The sequence below is a fragment of the Sesamum indicum genome, linkage group LG6, assembly GCF_026168435.1.
Source record: "Sesamum indicum cultivar Baizhima isolate 11 linkage group LG6, ASM2616843v1, whole genome shotgun sequence".
NCBI classification, from domain to species: Eukaryota; Viridiplantae; Streptophyta; class Magnoliopsida; order Lamiales; family Pedaliaceae; genus Sesamum; species Sesamum indicum.
The window spans coordinates 16776288-16795843 of NC_142662.1; the positions used below are offsets into that span (position 1 = coordinate 16776288).

Here is a 19556-nt window from a genome sequence, read left to right on the forward strand (position 1 = left end):
GTAGTCATGAACTTAACAGGTGATTTGAGCTCTTTAGTGTTATCTTCTACTCTCCCTCCCTCTCTTTCTCTTATGCTCTGGGTCGAATATCACCATTCTGCTTAATATCAAGCTGCTGAATATGCTTGTTGAATGATTCTGTGAACTTCTATTAGCTTTTAACTTTTACATTATATCTGTTCATATGGCAGTTGATATAGAAAACCGTCTTGCTTCCAGGGTGAGGACTTAGATGATTTCTGTCAAAATCAAGATGTTTCTGTTATAAAACTTCCTGCCAGATTGGAGATGGAGAATTTTCATATACAGAATCCAAATCCAGTGAATTCGCAATCTATTGTAATGCTGGAAGAGGCCTTAGCTTGTGTGCCTGTGCAAAGATTGTTTTAAGTTTAAATTCACAAGTTTCGCCCCTTTGAACACTTACGGATTGATTGTTCAGTGTCCTCTCTCGTCTTAGTATCAATCTATTTATAAACAAAACTTTTATGCGCTCTGATGTTGGTAGCTACTTGGAAAATAAAACCTCTTTATGTCCCTCTCTATATTCATGAATACTTGAATGTGCATGCATGTTTTCAGCTAGATTGTGCAACACATTCGGTCAGCAGATGCTTAGACAATAAAATCATATATACAAAATTACAATCAAAATTTCATTTCTGTCAGCTATCTTTGTTTTTAGTATTGTTACAATGGTAGGCAAATGTGTTCGGGACTGATATAGGTCTTGTCATCTGTTGGAATTCTGACTTCATGTTCAGACAAACTATACTGAATCAAGGTGAAGAGGCTCAAAATCGAAATTTGTGTGTTCCAACATTGGCCCAAGCCTAACAAACTTAGGTAAAATAACATTGTTCCGTAAAGAACAAACCACTGGATTCTCAAGCTGCAACAAAGCACCCACAAGATTTGCACGTACAGTTAATGGAAAGATTCGGGGCCACCTTTCACTTTCATAAGACCTAAATGCATCTTCAACAGATGAGGTTCCAAACTTCATTGCCTGTTCCAGTTTTTTGGCCAAAACCACTGCATCTTCCAACGCACAACAGGCACCTTGCCCCAGATTTGGGGTCATTGGGTGCCATGCATCTCCAACAAGAACAACGTTTCCTCTTGAAGCTGGAGGATTGATTCCTGGCCACAGCCATCGATCTACCAGAGGGGTTCTTATAATCGTATTATCCGCTGTAGACTTAATGATATTTAAAAGTTCTCTGGGCCAATCCATAACCAATTTCTCAGTTTCCTCCCTCAAAATGGATGCATCAGTTATCTTCGGACCTGGCATCAGACATTTGAAAACTGTCAACAATCTGCCGGAATGTCTCTCATATTCCTGTGGGAGCAGTGAAGTAATCGTGGGATGCATACACATGTAATTTAAGAAGTATTAAAGCTTGAACATTTTATGAAAACAACAGCTTCCCAACATCAACTTTTGCAAGGGTAACAGCTGCTGAACTGTCATCACATAGGACCAGTTGATGCGCACAACCATGAATTGACAACCTAAACCTAGATGGGTTAATAAAATCGGATGACTTTAAAGTGACGAGTACGTAGAAGATGGTTGCAACTTGTAGACACATGACCTGAGTGGTTATGACCAAATAAAGGAATTATTAATATTTTGACTACAAACAACTACTAACATTTGCCTTATTCTCTTTAGTATGCTGATTGGCAAAATAAGTTTAAGAATGTCGGTATTGTTTAACACTACTTTTGCAGATAACACCATTCTGTAGGACTATCTATTGAAGAATAGAGATAAGCACTGAATCATACCTGGAGATGGGCTGTTGAAGCAGACAAACCAATACACCTTAGTAGGAGAAACTGGCACATATGCAGCACGCACACCTCTCCCATAGACATAAGTTACTTTTGGCTCAAACGGTTGCCCATTAGGATAAAATCCAAGGCCACGAAAAGCACAATGCCCAACATATTTGGGATCTCGAAAACCCATCCACTTGGCCACTGGAGATCGTATCCCATCACAGGCAATAACAATCTAATGCAAGTTGTAGTTGACCAATTTTAGCAAACATGAACTGTTCATAAACTTCAAAACAATATTTTTGAGTTGCAATGGCCATTGAGTCAAATATCATTTTAAGGCCAGAAAAGGAGCAAGGATTATTGTTTGCTCCGTTAATCCTAGCTCTAGGACTAGTCAAACGCAAGAAAGAACTATATATTATTGCATACCAAAATTTTAGATCAAGCTACCTTAGCCAATATCTGAGATTCATCCTCCAGTTTCAGCATGATCTCATCATTTTCACTTCTTTCAATATTTTTCAGCTTGGAGCAGAAAGAAATTGCATCTGGGGGCAGCTGTTTAGCAAGAGTCTCCAATAGAACTCTCCTTTCTACAGCACGCACCTCTTGACTGCTCCCAATATACAGTCAAATGCCAGAAATACTACTTTCAGCTTCAACATGCTAGCCAGAATATCAAGAAGGGTTACCTTTCATCCTCATCCTTGAATTTGAAGGAACACAATTTTCTCCCATATTCTGATTTCACCAATATCCTGCGCAGCTGGTAGCATGAAATTGTTCAAGGATGCCAATTTCTTATTCTGTTACAAATGTTTGGCAAAAGATAAAACTGTATGATAAAAATTGATAATACCACAGTAGATCAGGAGAAGTTACCAACAGTGGACAATTTGAAAGGAGCTATGTGTAATTGTATATTTTTACGTACTTGTTTTTTTCCACTAAATGAATTTCAATCTCTGTGTTCTGCCCTTGTCAGATTTAGTCCAAATACTTTCAATTTTTCAACAATGTGAGTTGTTGTCGTAACTTTATGTTAATTATTTTAATGGAGTTGCATATTTGCTAAAAACTTGAATTCAAATTTAAAGATCCAAAATTGTGATAAATTCTATGGAAATGCACTGCATCCTATTGGAAAATTCTGTTAGAAAATAAGGGAGTTCGAACAGCCTGGACCATTTTGCCTGAAAAGAGAACATTAGGAACTATATATGATGACAGGTTAACGAAAGAGGTTGAATTGATTACTGGTATAGACAAGGGTACAAAATTGTAGTTATCCTTACATTGAAACATGATTCCGTCCTGTGAATACTAGAATACAAATTGCCTTAACCAAAATAAGGTTATTAAATTCGTAGAGTCCGCCTCAGAAACATTCAATGAAAGATCAAAACTCATTCTATTTAAAAGATGTCTTACTTGCATGCATTCTTCAGGTGTCACTAAATAGACAGTAGACACTAAGGAATGTGAAAAATGAAAGCAGCGCATGCACCGAGATTTAGACTGTATAGCACATAAATGATGTTATATTCACTAACAGAGAGACCGGATCTAGGAATCTTTCAGCCCAAAACCAAATATAGATTGACTTGACCTTTACTTGAGCTGTTAGAACATCAAAGTCACCCAGATATAAAATAAAGTGCTTCAGCAGTGATCACAACTGCGACCACATGCCTCAGATATGAAGGCTTGAATAAGCTCTACCTTGTGAGCCCAATATTTCTCGCTTCGTCCATAATCAGCATAAAGAATTTTATGGGGTTGATCATGCTCACATAAGTATTTCCTTCAATATGTGAATTCGTGCTATAGTTTATCACTCCTGATAACATATCACTACTAAGAACATTGTCATGTTGTCAACAATATCAGACAGGACCATATCTTCTTCCAAATTTTTAATGACAGGAATAGCATTAACATGTGACCCATTCCTTATCTTCCTATTTTGCACTGTTACAAGCAGGGCTATCAACTTTCTAAAAGTTTCAATCATGAGTACGATATGAAAAGCAATTCTATTCATTTTTATCCTCTTTGCCGTGCTTTTATCTATAGCTGAATATGATCAGGCAGAAAGGCACCACATGGACGTAATCACTCAGGTAGCATGTCAATAGACGGTCAAAATCAACTCAATAAACTGATTTCTCAAAGAATTATACCAATGTTACCAAGATTGTCTCGACAAGACGAAAAAATCATAATACAACCTAATGCAAGAAGATCACACCAAGAGCTGTATTCCTAGAAAGTTACTCTGTTCTCATCTTATCTAATGTTGTTGCTATATATGTAAGGCAAGTAGTCCATTAACCATTTCTTATACACAAGCAAGAACAATAAACGTACCCTTGAAGTTCGAGGAATTGGGTTCTCAGTTCACTTCCCACTCCGATAGCATCCAACACTTTCCATCCGTTTTTGAAAAATGTAAGCGAAGTTCCCCCAGTTCTCAGTGAATCAGCCTGCTCAAGTACCACTGACCCAATCCCAACCCTGTTGTAAAAGCAAAACCAAAGAATTGAAACCAAACGAAAAACAAGCTTCCAATTCCAATATCCCATCGGCGGCATACATACATACATATATACATATATATATGACAAACCTCTGAAGCGCAACTGCAGTAGTTAGGCCAGCAATTCCAGCTCCAACGATGACTATATCTTCCTTTCTAACATCAGGTCTAGCATTCACCTTTGACGCACAAATGGGTTGCAATCTGAGTTTGGTTGGGAGTGTAGGAAGCGTCAGTAGCGCCTTCTGAGGCATTACGAAACTCGCCATGAATGGATGCCTGAGACGCCAACAACGATTACTACCACTACCCCACTATTGTGTGTTTGTCTGCTGCGGTATCGCTTGATACTAGAACGCGACGGGAGTGGGTCGGGGGGACGAGTGGCAGAGATTTAACCATGTTGGCTTCTTCCCACACCACAAACCGATTCGCTGACGATGAAGCGCAGAGAACTTGTATCCACATCCAGGTTCTGTGACCTTTTTTTGCACAAGATTGTTCCTTGTGTACTCTAGATACAAGAATTAATCTGTATCCAATGAAAAACAAATACGTTGCACATATCATTAATTTTCATTTGGACCCATAAAAGAATTTTTGTTTTGCTTTTTATAGTTTAGATTCGTGGGCAAGGTTAAAATTGAAAATTCATGAACACGTTTGGATCATAAATTCGAGTTTCATTGAATGTGTGCGTATTTATTCTATTTTATATGACTTATTGTAATTTGTTTGTCTTTAGTTATTTTTTGAATTGACGTGATTTGTATATTAATATTAGTAATCTTGATGTATTGCTTGAATTAATGTATTATAAAAAAAAATCAATTAGAAAACATAACACATAGATGATTTGAAATCTATTTTAGATTTTTGCAATCATTGAATTTAAAAACTTATCAAATTTTTTTAGATTAAGTTTAAAATAGTAAATTAGATTTCTAGTTTATACCTTTGAATTATTTTAATTAAACTTATGTTTTTTTTTGTTAAGAAAGAAATTATTTTTAGTTTTATTTTTATTTAAATAATATTATATTTTTTTATCCAAACTTTTTTGGATATTCAATTATTGATATACTATAAATTTATTTATGTATCTAATAAAATTTCTTATTAATAAATAATACTTTTAAATTTATAATTTTGATTTTGTTATATTTTCTAAAAATATAAATCTTCCCTTGCTTTAGTATGCAATAGTACTAACTAATAACGTATTGATAAGCTATCGTAAGACTTTCAACTGGGTTCTATTAATGTTATATTGTTCTATGAATTATAATCAAAAGTTGGTTTGGAGATAAGTGGGTTATTTCTCTTATTTCAGTACTATATAAAAAAAAAAATAGCCATCGTAATCTTGGACTACCAAGATAATAATTGGAACCATTTTGTATCTTTTTGTTAATTGAAAAATAAAAATCATTTGTGAGAAAATGTTTGAGTATATCTGATGTGGAGATATTACCATATACCACTTTGGTGACCTTTCATAAGAATGGAAGAGACCTTTAGTTACGACACTTTGGCAGAACGAAAGCTGAGACCTCTGGAATGGATATTGGACCTTCGAAATGCTAGGTCCGGAACCTGGTGAAAGTTGCCTACGTATCAAGGTATCTTACAAGATCTTCGTACTTAGTGAAAAATACATCAATCTAGTACAAGTAGTCCTACAACAACTTTTAATAGTATAACAAGTATTGTCCCCTGAACCACTTTATGCCATTGACATAAGGATATGTACGACCCACTACACATTTATGGATCATGTTATTGATTTAGAATGCACGTGAAATCATACAATCTAATTGACACATAAAATCGTACAATCCAATCATAAAGTATTAAGAATTAATCAAAAAATTATTAGGATAGTGCCCGGTGCGCTAATTGGGCCTTAGGATGCTAGGTTGCATATTGTAGTACACTATTGCATAACGATTTTATTTATTTCAGATAAACATAAACTTCAACATTTTCATTCAATTCTATGTTTATTTTAAAATGCAGTAATAGAATGAAGTCCTCAAGACATACATACACGGCTATTGTGTATGCTCTAGCATGGTCAGTATTTTCATTCAATTCCATGTTTATTTAAATCTACAATAATAGAATGAAGTCCCTAGGATATAATACATATATGGCTATTGAGCATGGTCACGCTCACACTTATGATAGTGATCATGAAATATGCGTCCAAACCCTTAGCCTTGAACATTCCTAGCAAGGATCATTGAAATGAGAATATCATGGATACTTTATCACACAACAGATGCTCGTAAGAAATTGTCTTGTTTCATAGACATTGATGTAGAGATACGAGTATATATGTGTGATGGTGGTTGATGGAAATAAGTCTAATAAACGACTCAATAGAAAATTCTTTATTGGAGTAATAACATCTAAATAAGAATTTCCTAACATGATAATGTAAGATTAATCATTTGACTTGAGACACCATTATGTACTTATATTAGAATGTGGAACTGGAGGTTCGCATAGAGTTGGCAAGTATCCTCGAAATGGAGATTATGGCAAAACATCATAGGTATTTGGGCCTCCCTACAACAGTCGATCTATTGAAGAGGGAGGTTTTTTCAAGGATAAAGGAAAGCATTTGGAAGAAGATCAATGGCTGGGAGGCAAAGAGACTCTCACAAGTGGGCCGAGAGGTTCTGATTAAAATAGTTCTTCAAGCACTCCTGATTTATATAATGAGTTACTTCAAGGTGTCTGACTCAACTCTCTCCGAGATTAAAGGTATCTTGGCAAATGTTTTCTGGCATGGGGAAAGTGAGGCCAAGATACGTTGGGTTAGCTAAGGCAAGTTATGCGTTGGCAAGGATTCAGGGGCTTAGCGTTCCACTAGCTTAAGGAGTACAATTGTTCGTTGCTAGCAAAATAAGAGAGTGACCACTCAACTAGTCTCTTTATTGCATCAAGTGTTTCGATAGCGATACTTCCCGAGCTCCAATTTCTTTGCTAACCATTCTGGCCATGCATTATCATTCACATAGAGCTCACTGTTTCATACAAGAGACGTATTGGTTGAGGGAGCTCGATGGAGAATTTGGGATGGCCAGTCAGTGCTGATAGTTTGCCATCCTTGGCTACCAACCACAGACCTTCCAGCTTATCTCTCACCTGAAGAATCTCCTAGATCAAGCTAAAGTTGTCAAACTCATTTCACGTGATTGCAGTTGGAGGGAAGATTTGATTGTTAGATTTTAAATACTTCATAATGAAACAACAATCACTATTAATCCTAAAATCGATCACGCTAAATCATCATGAAATACAATAAACATAAATACAGAAGCATACTTGAATCCATAGTCATAGGGATCTCAATGGAATCGTGTCAATAGTCTTCCACATCAACACGGTTTCACAGAGTTTTTTTTAGTTTCTTTTCTCTCTAATATCTCTATGATAATGGGATGTCAGAAGATATAATGAAGTACCGTGTGATCTAGGGACCATGACACACACACACATATATATATATATATGTATATATTAATAGGTATTTCAATTTACCATTAGCATCTACACATTAAAGACCCACATCCTATCAGATACATTAAAACCCAAATTACTGAAATTTTATTTGATCACTTTATTAGGCCGAAACAATGACAGTCTATAATACATAATTATTTATATATAGACCCAACATTGGAGTAAGGATCCAACAATCTCACACATGGGCTATATGTACAAACCTTATATCATGCATTATTTTGAGCTCGGCTTTGATGTCATTCCTTAATATATTTATAAATCAATCCAGTCTATCGATCATATCAAATGAGGATCAAGGCGGCCTTTGTTATATCTATCATAACTCGACCCGTCGATGGACACAACATTGATACAATTGAATGACATGGATCATGATATGGATGTCTAGCATGGAAATTTCGTACAATGTGATCTGTAACACGTCTATTTCCTAATTGGTCATCCTTATACTTTAGTGAGATCGGTTCATAATAGAATTAGAGTGTAAAAATAAAAACTACAAGGCTCATTTCTGCAAAAAATGACCTTTAAAAACTATAAATTGAACGACTAAAAATGTCTTTAACATGAGCATTTAAAATTACAAATTCCCACATAAACTGTATATCCTAAAGAACTTAAGCATCTTAAAGTGATATGAGACCTATACGAGCAGTGTGCAAATAGTAAGCGGATCCGCAATCATGGAGTTTGTGCCAATATGCTCTATAGACAACTTTCCACTCTATATTCTTTCTTTCACAACTAGGAACTTGATGTCTATATGCTTCGATTTCGTCGAGCTATTGTTGTGTTGGAGAATAGCACTACAGGCTTATTGTCACAAAATAACTTAAGTGGTCTATGAATAGTATCCACTATGCATAGCCCCGTGACAAAATTCTATGGTCATATTCTGTGATTAGACGTTTCATAGCATGCTACAAATTCTGTTGCCATAGTGGAAGAAACTATAAGAGACTGTTTAGCACTCTTCTAATAAATGGCTCCCCCAGCAAACATATAGATATAGCCTGATGTAAATTCAAGCTATCTTGTCATCCAGCAGAGTCAGTATACCTAATGATCTCAAGTTGATTTGTCACCCGATATGTGAGCATGTAGTCTTTTGTTCTCTGTAGGTACCTTAAGACTCTTTTGGCTGATTTCAAATGGTCCAACCCTGGATAGCTCAAATATTTGCCAAACATCCCAGTGATGTACGTAATATCCGAACGCGTAGAAACCTAGGCATACATAAGCCTCCCCACTACTGAAGAAAATCTTCTGCATCTCTTTTTCCTAAAAATTATTCTTACGGCACTGTTTGAGATTGAACTTGTCTCCCTTATAAGTCACAAGAGTATCACCTAGTTTGCAATCTTGCATGCCATATCTTTTCAGAACCTCTTCGATATAGTTCTTTTGTAATAATTCGAGGATACCCCGATAACGATCGCGATGTATATCTACAGCGAACACATAAGAGGCTTCACCAAGGTCTTTAATCTCGAAGTTCTTAGCTATAAATCTCTTGATTTTTTGTAACAACCCTATATTATTGCTTGCAAACAAGATGTCATCCACATACAAAACCTGAAACAATTGTTTACTTCCATAGAATTTATAATACACACAATCATCAACCAAATTCACCTCAAAACTAAACGAGATGATCACCTAATGAAACTTGAAAATACTATTGTCGAGATGCTTGCTTAAGTCCATAGATTGATTTCTTAAGTGTGCAAACCATATTCTTTGGATCTCCTAATACAAAGTTTTCTTGTTGCATCATATAAATTGTCTCATCAATGTCACTGTTGAGCAACGTTGTCTTTACATCCATTTGATATAACTCAAGATTGAAATATGCTATTAATTTCATTATAATCTTTAAAGATTCTTTCGAAGAAACTGGAGAGAAAGTCTCTTTATAATTGATGCCTTCCTGTGTATAGCCTTTTGTAACAAGATGTTTTTATACCTCTGCCTTTCAAATCAATTTAGGTTTTAAATATCAATTTGCGACCTATAGGCTTCGCACTTTCTGGCAATTGGATAAGTTCCCAAATGCCATTGTCTTTCATGGACTTAATCTCATCATTCATGGCATCAATCCACTTTTGAGGGTTAGAACATTCAATTGCTTGACGAAAGTTTATAGGATCATCTTCCATCATTCCAATGTCAACTTCATGTTCTTGGAGAAATACAATGTAATCATCTGGCAATGCACTTCTCTTCTCTCTAGTGGATCTTCTTAATGGAAAGGTTCTGGAGATGTTGAAGTTTGTTCTTCTGTAATTGTTTCGTGAATGGGAGGTTCTATGACAATGTCTTGATCTATCGTACCATTAATACTATTAGGAACGAAATCCTGAAGAATATCAATTGTACCGTGGGAATATCCACATATTCCTCTTCAAAGATTATGTCTTTAACTTTATCTCCCTCCTCAAACTCAACATCCTCAAAGAACCTAGTATTTCCTAACTCAAAAATCAACTTAGTTGTGGGACTGTAAAACTTGTACCCCCTGGATCTTTCAGAGTATCCAACTAAATAGCAACTAACAGTTCTTGAGTCCAATTTCTTTTCATTATGCTTATAAGGTCGTGTCTCAGTTGGACATCCCCATATGTACAAATGCTTTAAACTAGGCTTCTTGTTTGTCCAAACCCGGCATGGTGTACTGTGGCACATTCCTTTAGGAACTTAACAAATGGTCCTAAATGTTGCTTATGAACCGTCATATCTACCATAGCATTCACCACCACGATCAGATCTACACTTTTAATTCTTTTGCCGAGTTGGTTTTCAACTTCAGCCTTAAAACTTTTGAACACATCCAAACACTATGATTTCTCATGAATGAGATAAATGTAGCCATATCTGAAAAAAATCATCTACGGACGTTATAAAGTATTGTTGACCATTCCAAGCAACACTCAGAAATAGTCCACAAATACCCATATATATAAGTTCCAAATCGTCCATAGCTTGTTGGTTTCATATCTCCTCATATCGGTTTGTTTCCTCTTAATATAGTTAATACATGCATCAAAATCTATAAAATCAAGAAGTTCAAGAATTCCATATGACATAAGTCTCTCAACTCTCCGTTTGGAGATGTGACCTGATCTCTTGTCCATAACGATGCAGAATTCTCATTGGTTAATTTTCTCTTTACACCTCGAGTACTCAAATGCATTGATTCATTAAAAGAGGCAATTGTATCTAGGGAATTAAGGTTATCCTAAGCAGATAAAGAACCTGAACAAAACCAATTTTGAATCAAGAAATAAGCTAAAGTTTCCACCTCCACATGAACAAGAATAACCAAATTTGTCCAAATTAGAAACAGAAATCACAATTTCATCTAAAAAAATATAGGACAAATGTGTCATTAAGATCCAAGAAATATTCCATTTTCAACAATAATCTAAATTTTTCCTATTACCTCAACTTGAACTGCCTTACCATCACCCACATAGATGTATCTTTCAACATCATTTGGCTTACGGCAGCTCAGGCAACCCTGCATAGACACACTGATGTGAGTGGATGCGCCAGAATCTATCCACCATGTGTGTCTAGGCACGAAAATTAAATTAATCTCATAACAAACCTAGCCACTTAGCATCAGGATGGAGTTGATGTCGGCGGTAATATTAGCAGGAACTATTACTGAATAGAGAACAAGGTACAATAATAAAAGCAATCTCACATAAGTTTTTAAAACAAAATATAAAGTCACAATTATAAATTCTAAATAATGGTACAACAACCTTCAAGATATCGAGCACTTCATCAATATTCTATCTTTAGACAAAATATTGACTTGTGAGTAATATCTTATTGTAGTGATTAAACACTAATGATAACAACATGTTGAACAACAAACCTTCCTTTGGGCCGATTTACTATTCACATGCAAAATTGAATAATCATTACGTGACTACCACCATACATGTACATAAATCCCATTAAATATGGACTTTTCTTTGGGCCAATCAACATTAACAAAATTTACATACACACTTCCTTTTATATTTTAGAGAGGTCACTTTGGTGACATGTTGTTTCAAGTAATTCACATTAAAACATATACATAACCATTCTAACATTTGAATTTAACAATTGTACTGAAAATCTGCTTCCAAAAAAAAATTGATATGGTCAAGTATTGACTATTGATCAGTCAACATTCAAAGGTCAACCATCGACCACCAGACCGGATTTACACGACTGGATTTGGGTTTGACCCAAAGTCGGATCTATGTGACCTCGTCCACTATGCATGGGTCAAAAACCCATGTCTACTTGTGCATAGGCCCATATATGTATATATTTAATGGTCAGGACCAAGCTGAAAAGCCTGGCCCAAAATAAAGGAAGCAGAGGCAGTTTTCTTCCTCTGTGATTTCACAAAGGGGGGAAGAAAAAACTGACCCCCCCCCCACCATGCACCCACGTCTACAACCGCCAGCTAACTCGTCGTCGACGGTCTCCGCCCTTCACCCCTCCTTTTTCTTTTTTTTCCCTTAGAGCAACACATGAAGAAGAAGAAAAAAAATGAGAAAGATTTTTAAAAAGGGATTACCGGTGGCGCTATGGTTGTCACGTCCGTCGTCGACAGCGCGCATTCGACCACTCCGGTCGTCTGCTAGGCGGCTTCCTCCACGCTGTTGAATCTATAACAAACAATTCATATATGCATATATATATATATATATTATTGCATACAAAGTTTTTTATAAACCCTAAAAAGAACATATTTCCTCAATAATTTAACATGTTTGGCTCTGATACCACTTGTTATATTTTAAATACTTCATAGTCAAACAACGATCACTATCAATCCTAAAATCAATCACACTAAATCATGAAGAAATATGATAAGGATAAATAAGGAAGCGTACCTTAATCCATAGCTATAGGAATCTCAATGGAATCGTGTCAGCAGTTTTCGAGATCAACACGGTTTCACAAAGTTTCTTTTAGTTTCTTTTCTCTCTAATATCTCTATAATAATGGGATATCAGAAGATATAATGAAGTACTGTATGATCCGGGGACCATAACACACACACATACATATATAATAGGTATTTCTATTTCAGCACATCACTAAAACTGAAATTGCCATTAGTCTCTAAACATTAAAGACTCACATCTTATCAGATACATTAACACCCAAATTACTGAACCCTTATTTGATCACTTTATTGGGCTAAAACTACAAAATTTCTTAATACATAATTATTTTACGTATAAGCACAACGTTGGATTAAGGATCCAACAGTATTGGATTAATAAATCCAACATTGTTCCGAGTGAAATTTGAGCAAGCTGACTCTAAGTGTATCTCTCAATTCCACCGCAGGAGGGCGAAGTTCTGGACGAGATCATGTGGCATTATAAGCGCAAGGGGCGTTCTACAGTTCGAAGTGCTTTTGACTTGGCTTTAAGTATGGTAAAAAAACCAGCTTCTGAGTGTAAAATTTGAAGCGACTTGATATTTCTGTAACAAGAAAGGCCCAGACCAATGGTGCTGCTTTTTCCATGGAGTTGTTGGAAGAATGCCCTTGACACTCTCTAATTTATGCCGTAGGGGCTTGTCAGTCAGGGAAGGATGCCCATGTTGCTCTGAGGAAATGGAGGGGGCATCATGCACATTCTTTTTTCATGCCCATTTGCATGCTTAGTGTGGGCATTGTCCAACCTTCCTTAGCTTACAATCTCGAATGGGCTGGCCAGGGTGGAGGCATGGTTTAGAAGTGTGCACCGTGGACTGAAACCTCGAGAGTTTGCTCTTTTCCTTGGATTATGCTGGGTGCTTTGGGTTCAACAGGACAAGCGAATTCTTGAAAGCCATGCTATGCAAGTACACGAAGTTGTTGCAATTGCCCAAAGAGAACTCCTTGTCACAAACAACAAGGATGTTGAGGATCTAAGTTTGAAGCGAGACTTCAGTTTATCACTTTGTGGTTGTTTATTCGGATAACTATACATAGTCATTTTCAGAGATTTGATGTAAATACACATAAATTTTTTATGGTTTAGAATATTACATTTAGTACTCCTGACATTATTCTTCATCTAATAAATAGATTCATCAGTTAGTCAAAATTCACCGAATGAAAATCCATATTTACTTTGGATTAACTTATTACTAATTATTGCAAGTCAAATAATTTTTTTACAAAACTATTCTTGTACATGTTTTCTCTAATGCATGTGAAGAGGTATATCATCACCTTTACAATGATAATTTAGTTATAAAAGATTTATTTGACTTATAATAAATTAGTCATAAGTCAATTGGGGCGAATAGATATTGATTTTCATTAAATTTATAATATAAACACATTTGGTGAATTTTGAGTAACGAAGAATTCATTTATTAAATGAAAACAAACGTCAGAAATATTAAATATAATTTTTTATACTATAAATAATTTACTTGTAATTACAGCAAATAAATTTATAAGAAATTTATTGGTAAGTGACGAGAAAAAAATGAATTTAGAATGGAGAGAGAGAGAGAGAGAGAGAGAGAGAGAGAGAGAGAGAGAGAGAGAGAGAGAGAGAGAGGATGGATAAATAATGATAAACAGCAAACAGCGCAGCCGCGGGATGCAAAATTGTGGACCTGAAATACGGTGATAATTTTGATTTCTTTAATCCTCCGCGGCTTCACCCACTTTCATTAATACTTATTTATTTTCCTATTCAAATTTGTTCAGCCCATCTCCGGATAAACATATCAAAAGGTGCAACATTTAATATGTAACATTTTATCTTACAAATTCTCCTTAATTCTTTATAGAAATGGATAATTAGCATAACAAATATACGTTTGCCTAAATAAGATACAAATGCAAATAAATTATTTTATTAAAATATGACTTATTTCGACATTATTTCTATGTGTAGTATTATAATTATGTCGGTAACAATTTGTATGTATCTCACTATATTGTTTAATTTATTACGTGTCTCACTATATTATTTAATTTATAGTAATAAATCTTCCGTAATTAACACAAATGTGAGTTATATTTAAAGCGATAATGTGTTCATTTAATTTTATATACTTTATGACATTTAGTAATAATATAAACAGTAAGAATGGTATTTTATCTTTTTGTAATTTGTCAATTTTTATTTTTTTTTCTTCTCAACTTCCTATTTATATATTTTTCATACTTTTATTTAATTAATATAATTTTTAAATATTAATTAGTTTCATTAATTATACACACATATGAAGGTGTCGTGTATACAAGTACTAGTATTCATACTATATATTAAGTGAGAGCACTCTTTTTGTATCTCATTTAATTTTGTATGTTATTTATTTTTAAAATTTTAAATTAATTAATTAATTATTTCTTTTATAACTACCTCTGGATGGTTATATTCTTTCATACATTTTTTTTAGTTTTTCTATATTATTTATTATTTTTGTTGTAAGTTTTTTATAAATAAAAATATTTATATTAATTTATTATCTTAATATATATTCTTAGGTACTTTTTTAAATTACAAAAATTAATAACATTTTATATAAATAATTTATTTTAATCCATTTACAAAAATTATGCACATACATAGAATGTGCCACACTTACTACTATATATAATTGAAGAAGCACCCTATTGGCGTCTTTAATTTATTGGTATGTTAATTTTTTAAAATTAAATAATTATTTTTAACTTTTTCATTCATCACAATTTTTCATAACTATCGTTTGGTAGCTTTTTCTTTTATATTAATATAAAAAAAAAAGTTCATCCACATTCATATATAACAATTAATGATATCGATGTGCCATTTTTGTTAAATAAAAAATATCCATTATGATAAAATAACTTATTTATTCAATTTTTTAAAATTAATATTAATTAATAAAATTATTTTTTTAATAAAAATTATTTATTATATATACACACAAGGGATACGAAACAACCGTTGATAATCTAAAATAGGCAAAGGAGCAAGTACCAACAACCGCCACCACCAACCTCCAAAATTAATATCTCCATCGACCAAACCAAAATAAATGGAGCTCGTATCTCGAGCCCTCCAAAATTTGAATTGCAAAGAAACCCTACGAACTATCCCATCGCTTTCACTTCCCTTTTCTTTCTCTGTATGCAGTCTTTCCCATTACCCCTTATCTGAGGTTCTACATTTCACGTTTTCCCCAGCCATAAATCTCAGAAAACCCTCAACCCTTCATCGTCCATCCCTTCTTCTACCACCAAAAATACTAGAGATATTGTATTGAAAAAGAAAAAAGGAGAAAAAAATCAATGGCTAAGAAGAAAATGTCGCATTCCCACCAGGATAAACCGGTGCAGAAGCAAGAGGATATTGTGAAAGCCCATCAAGAGGCCGCGCCAGCCGTGGATTCTGAGGCTTCGGGGCAGCTGGAAAATCTCAAAACTCTGAATCAGTATCTTCTGAAGCAGGCAGTTGAGTACCGCCAGCAGATGGAGTCGCTCCTTCAGTCAAATGGGTCCTTGGAAATGGAGCTAGCTCGGTCGAACTCGGAGAGAGATGCGTTGAAGTCCGATTTGGGTGAGTTGGGTGAGAGGGCTACGATGTTGGAACTTGAGAGGAGTGTGGTGGTCGCTTTTGTTGCTGCGCAGGTGGGTCTGAAGAGAGAGGTGATTGAGCAGGAAATGAAGGGTTCGGCGATGAAAGTGAGAGAGTTGAAGAGAGTGATTGATGAAAAGGAGGGTGAGATTGGGAGGTTGAATGGGAGACTGAGAAAGATTGAAGGTGCGTTGGGAGATGAGAAGGAGGTTTCGAGGAGAGTCTGCATGGAGAGGGATGAATTGAAGGCTAAGCTGGATTTGCAAATTGAGGAGGGTAAAGGTTTGGGCCCCAAGTTGATTGAATTGGCGGAGAGAAAAGTGGAGCTCGAACGAGAGATTGGAGAACTACAGGTTGCATACAATGGTGTTTTCAGAGAAAAGGAGGAGAAGGAGATGAGAATTGAGGCGATAATGAGGGAGAAAAGTTCGGTAGAGAGAAGTTTAGCTGAGTCCAATAAGTTGATAGAGGAAGTGAAGGAAGAACTTCGAGGAGTTCTTGTGGGGATTGAAGAGGCAAAAAATGTGGAAATGGTTAAAAGACAAGAATTGGAGAATGCTGTGCGTGGACTCAATGAGATGGTGATCAATCTGCAAAAGGAGGAGGAAAAACTGCGTGTGAATGTGGCGGAGTTGGAGAAGAAGTGCGTCGAAGGGGATGAGAGGCAGAAGGAGATGGTGAGGGAGATTGATCAATTGGTGGAAGAAAGGAAGGCAACTGAGAAGAACATTCAGGGGTTGATTGATGAGAAAGCCATGATTGAGAAGGATTTCGAAGAGGCGTTGCAGCAATTAGCTGAGCGGAAGCACAAAATAGAAGAAATGCTAAATGAGAAGATTATCATGCTGGAGTCTAAAGATAAACTGGAAACTGAAGTTGGTGAATTGCAGAACCAAGTAGCTGAACTCAAGGCTGTTGTTTTGAAATTGGAGGAATCAAACTCGGTTGAAGCAGAGAAGATCAAGAGTTTAGAATCTGAAGTTGGGGACTATAGATGCAAGCTTGAGCAGGTTAAAGTTGAGAGAGATGAAATGGGAATTTGTCTTGATAAAGAGAAGCATAATGTTGTGCAATTGAACGAAAAGATTGGAGAGTTGGAGAATAAGATTGAGGAAAGCCTCACGGCTGTTGCGGAAATGAAGGCTGACAATGCTGCAATATTTGCTGAGAAGGTAGAGCTAGAAAACCAGTGTGAATTGCTGAAAAAGAAAATTATTTCTTTGGAGGATACAATAACTGAGGCACAAAACGAGTTTGATTCCATGAAGGGTAAATTTGAATTGGCTGGTGCTAACTCTGAGCTAGTGCTGAATATGTTGAAGGGCACAGCCGGCTTTTGCTCAAGGGATGAAACTGATGTGGGGGAAGGTGATTTACTCAGTGGTAATCAGATTAACGGTGAAGAAACAAAGCCATATGTGATTGAATTGGAAGCGATAAAGAATGCTTTCAAGAGAAAAGAGACCAAAGTCGAGAACATGAAGAGGCAACTGCAGTTGCTGCAGACTTCCATGGAAGAAGCACACAAGAAGAAGAGCTTGTGGACCCTGTTGTCCTCAGCAACAACTCTCCTGGCTGCAATATCTCTTGCCTATGCTGCTCGTGCTCATTGACGCCACGTTTCATTTGATTCACGTTGCATGGGGTGTCTTGAGAGAATTGAAGAAGTCTTTGAACAAGTTTTGGTGCTAACTACAGATGCAATGATGCATAGTCTAGTTACATGTTTCCTTTCTGTAATAAACAACTCTTGATGGCTGATGCTGACATCGAACCTTACTCAAGTAGATGAGTAACAACTCTTTGCTTTCATCTGCTTGTATGCAGGTTTTTAACGCATTATCTCTGCTGTCTTTCGTTTATGTTCTTCTTTTCACGATTTGGCTAATTCACAGCAATGGCACTTTCGTCTGACTGAACAGTGTGTGCTGTTTGATTGAACTACATTTCTTTGCCACCCTTTTTAAGTTCAATCCTTCACTATTGGAACAGGAAATTACGATTATTGTAAGCTTGAATTATGTTATGAGCAGATTTTGAGCTCGTAAGCTCAAAATTTTCAGGTATAAAAAGTAAAAATGCTAAAATAAAGATAAAATATATTGATTGAAATTTATGTAAATCTTTTGGTATTTATTTTTTATTTTTTGTTTTAATTTTTTAAGGAAAAAACGACCATCTATGTATATTATGAAAGTGTGAATGATTTGTCACATTTTATGTTTTTTTTAAGTCAATTATGCCCTTTTGATATAATAGTGTATTATAAATTTATATGTACAAATAAGTAAATTTTATTAGTTTTAAATAATAGTTGTTAATTACTTACATAATTAAATTAAAATAGAATTCTAGTGAAAATAAGATCTAATAAAGAGTTCTGTCATGAAGTTTTATTTGGTAACTAATAATCCACCGTAGTGTTTATGAACAATGAAAATATAAAAAGTGTAGTTCTAATTATTAGAAAAATAAAATACAAAATTCACTTAAATGTAATTATGTAGTTAGAACTCCCTACTCAAGATGTCTCTGTTGACCAACCTATTAATACTGATGATAGGCTTTATGAATCAATTGGACTAGTTACTGTGGCTTATCTCCTGGAAAATATATGGCAAAGGATGAGTTGACTACTCAATAAATCTAGCTAATCAGCTTATATATCTGTATACACATACACAATAAAATAAGTTTTCATACTATGATACCAATCAACAAAAATTTACTATGCATTCACAACAAATGTAAGAGGTACACATACTGACGATCAATCCACAACATAATACCCGAGGTTATCATTTATTATTTTAGGGCCTTTCTTGACCTAGCTAGAGTATGTTCAATGATTTTGTCGGATCTCATGATCTCATTCAACATCATATAATTGTTGGCACAAAACATCCATAGTATGTGATATCACCACACCGGCTAAGTGTATAGTAATATCAATATAGGACATCACGCCAAACATAGCTCCCCCACACCATCCCATTGCGTAGCCATCAACACTGGATATTCCCCATACCTGGAATACCTCGATGCCGTTTGGGTCATGGTACTTTGCTATACGTTTATTTTTTCTTATATTATACATC

General features: G+C 35.3%; 2 protein-coding genes across 2 annotated transcripts; one reads left to right on the forward strand and one right to left on the reverse strand.

The window, feature by feature from the left end:
* Nucleotides 1-633: 633 nt before the first annotated feature.
* LOC105164344 (monooxygenase 2) lies at nucleotides 634-4829 on the reverse strand. Its single transcript, XM_011082971.3, has 6 exons — nucleotides 4424-4829; nucleotides 4165-4311; nucleotides 2487-2552; nucleotides 2245-2407; nucleotides 1798-2026; nucleotides 634-1290 (listed from the first exon to the last, which is right to left on the reverse strand). Exons 1-6 carry the CDS (start codon nucleotides 4600-4602, stop codon nucleotides 770-772), a joined length of 1305 nt encoding a protein of 434 aa, XP_011081273.1. The 5' UTR covers nucleotides 4603-4829; the 3' UTR covers nucleotides 634-769.
* An 11089-nt stretch (nucleotides 4830-15918) lies between these two features.
* On the forward strand, nucleotides 15919-18377 carry LOC105164343 (uncharacterized). Its single transcript, XM_011082969.3, has one exon. It carries the CDS (start codon nucleotides 16173-16175, stop codon nucleotides 18069-18071), a length of 1899 nt encoding a protein of 632 aa, XP_011081271.1. The 5' UTR covers nucleotides 15919-16172; the 3' UTR covers nucleotides 18072-18377.
* Nucleotides 18378-19556: the final 1179 nt, after the last annotated feature.

Coding starts and splice junctions, on each gene's coding strand:
- LOC105164343 (XM_011082969.3), top strand. CDS start 16,173: ATGGCTAAGAAGAAAATGTCGCATTCCCACCAGGATAAACCGGTGCAG.
- LOC105164344 (XM_011082971.3), bottom strand. CDS start 4,602: ATGGCGAGTTTCGTAATGCCTCAGAAGGCGCTACTGACGCTTCCTACA. Junction 2,027..2,244: donor AATCTCAGATATTGGCTAAG/GTAGCTTGATCT, acceptor AACTTGCATTAG/ATTGTTATTGCCTGTGATGG. Junction 1,291..1,797: donor CTTCAACAGCCCATCTCCAG/GTATGATTCAGT, acceptor GTCTGATGCCAG/GTCCGAAGATAACTGATGCA.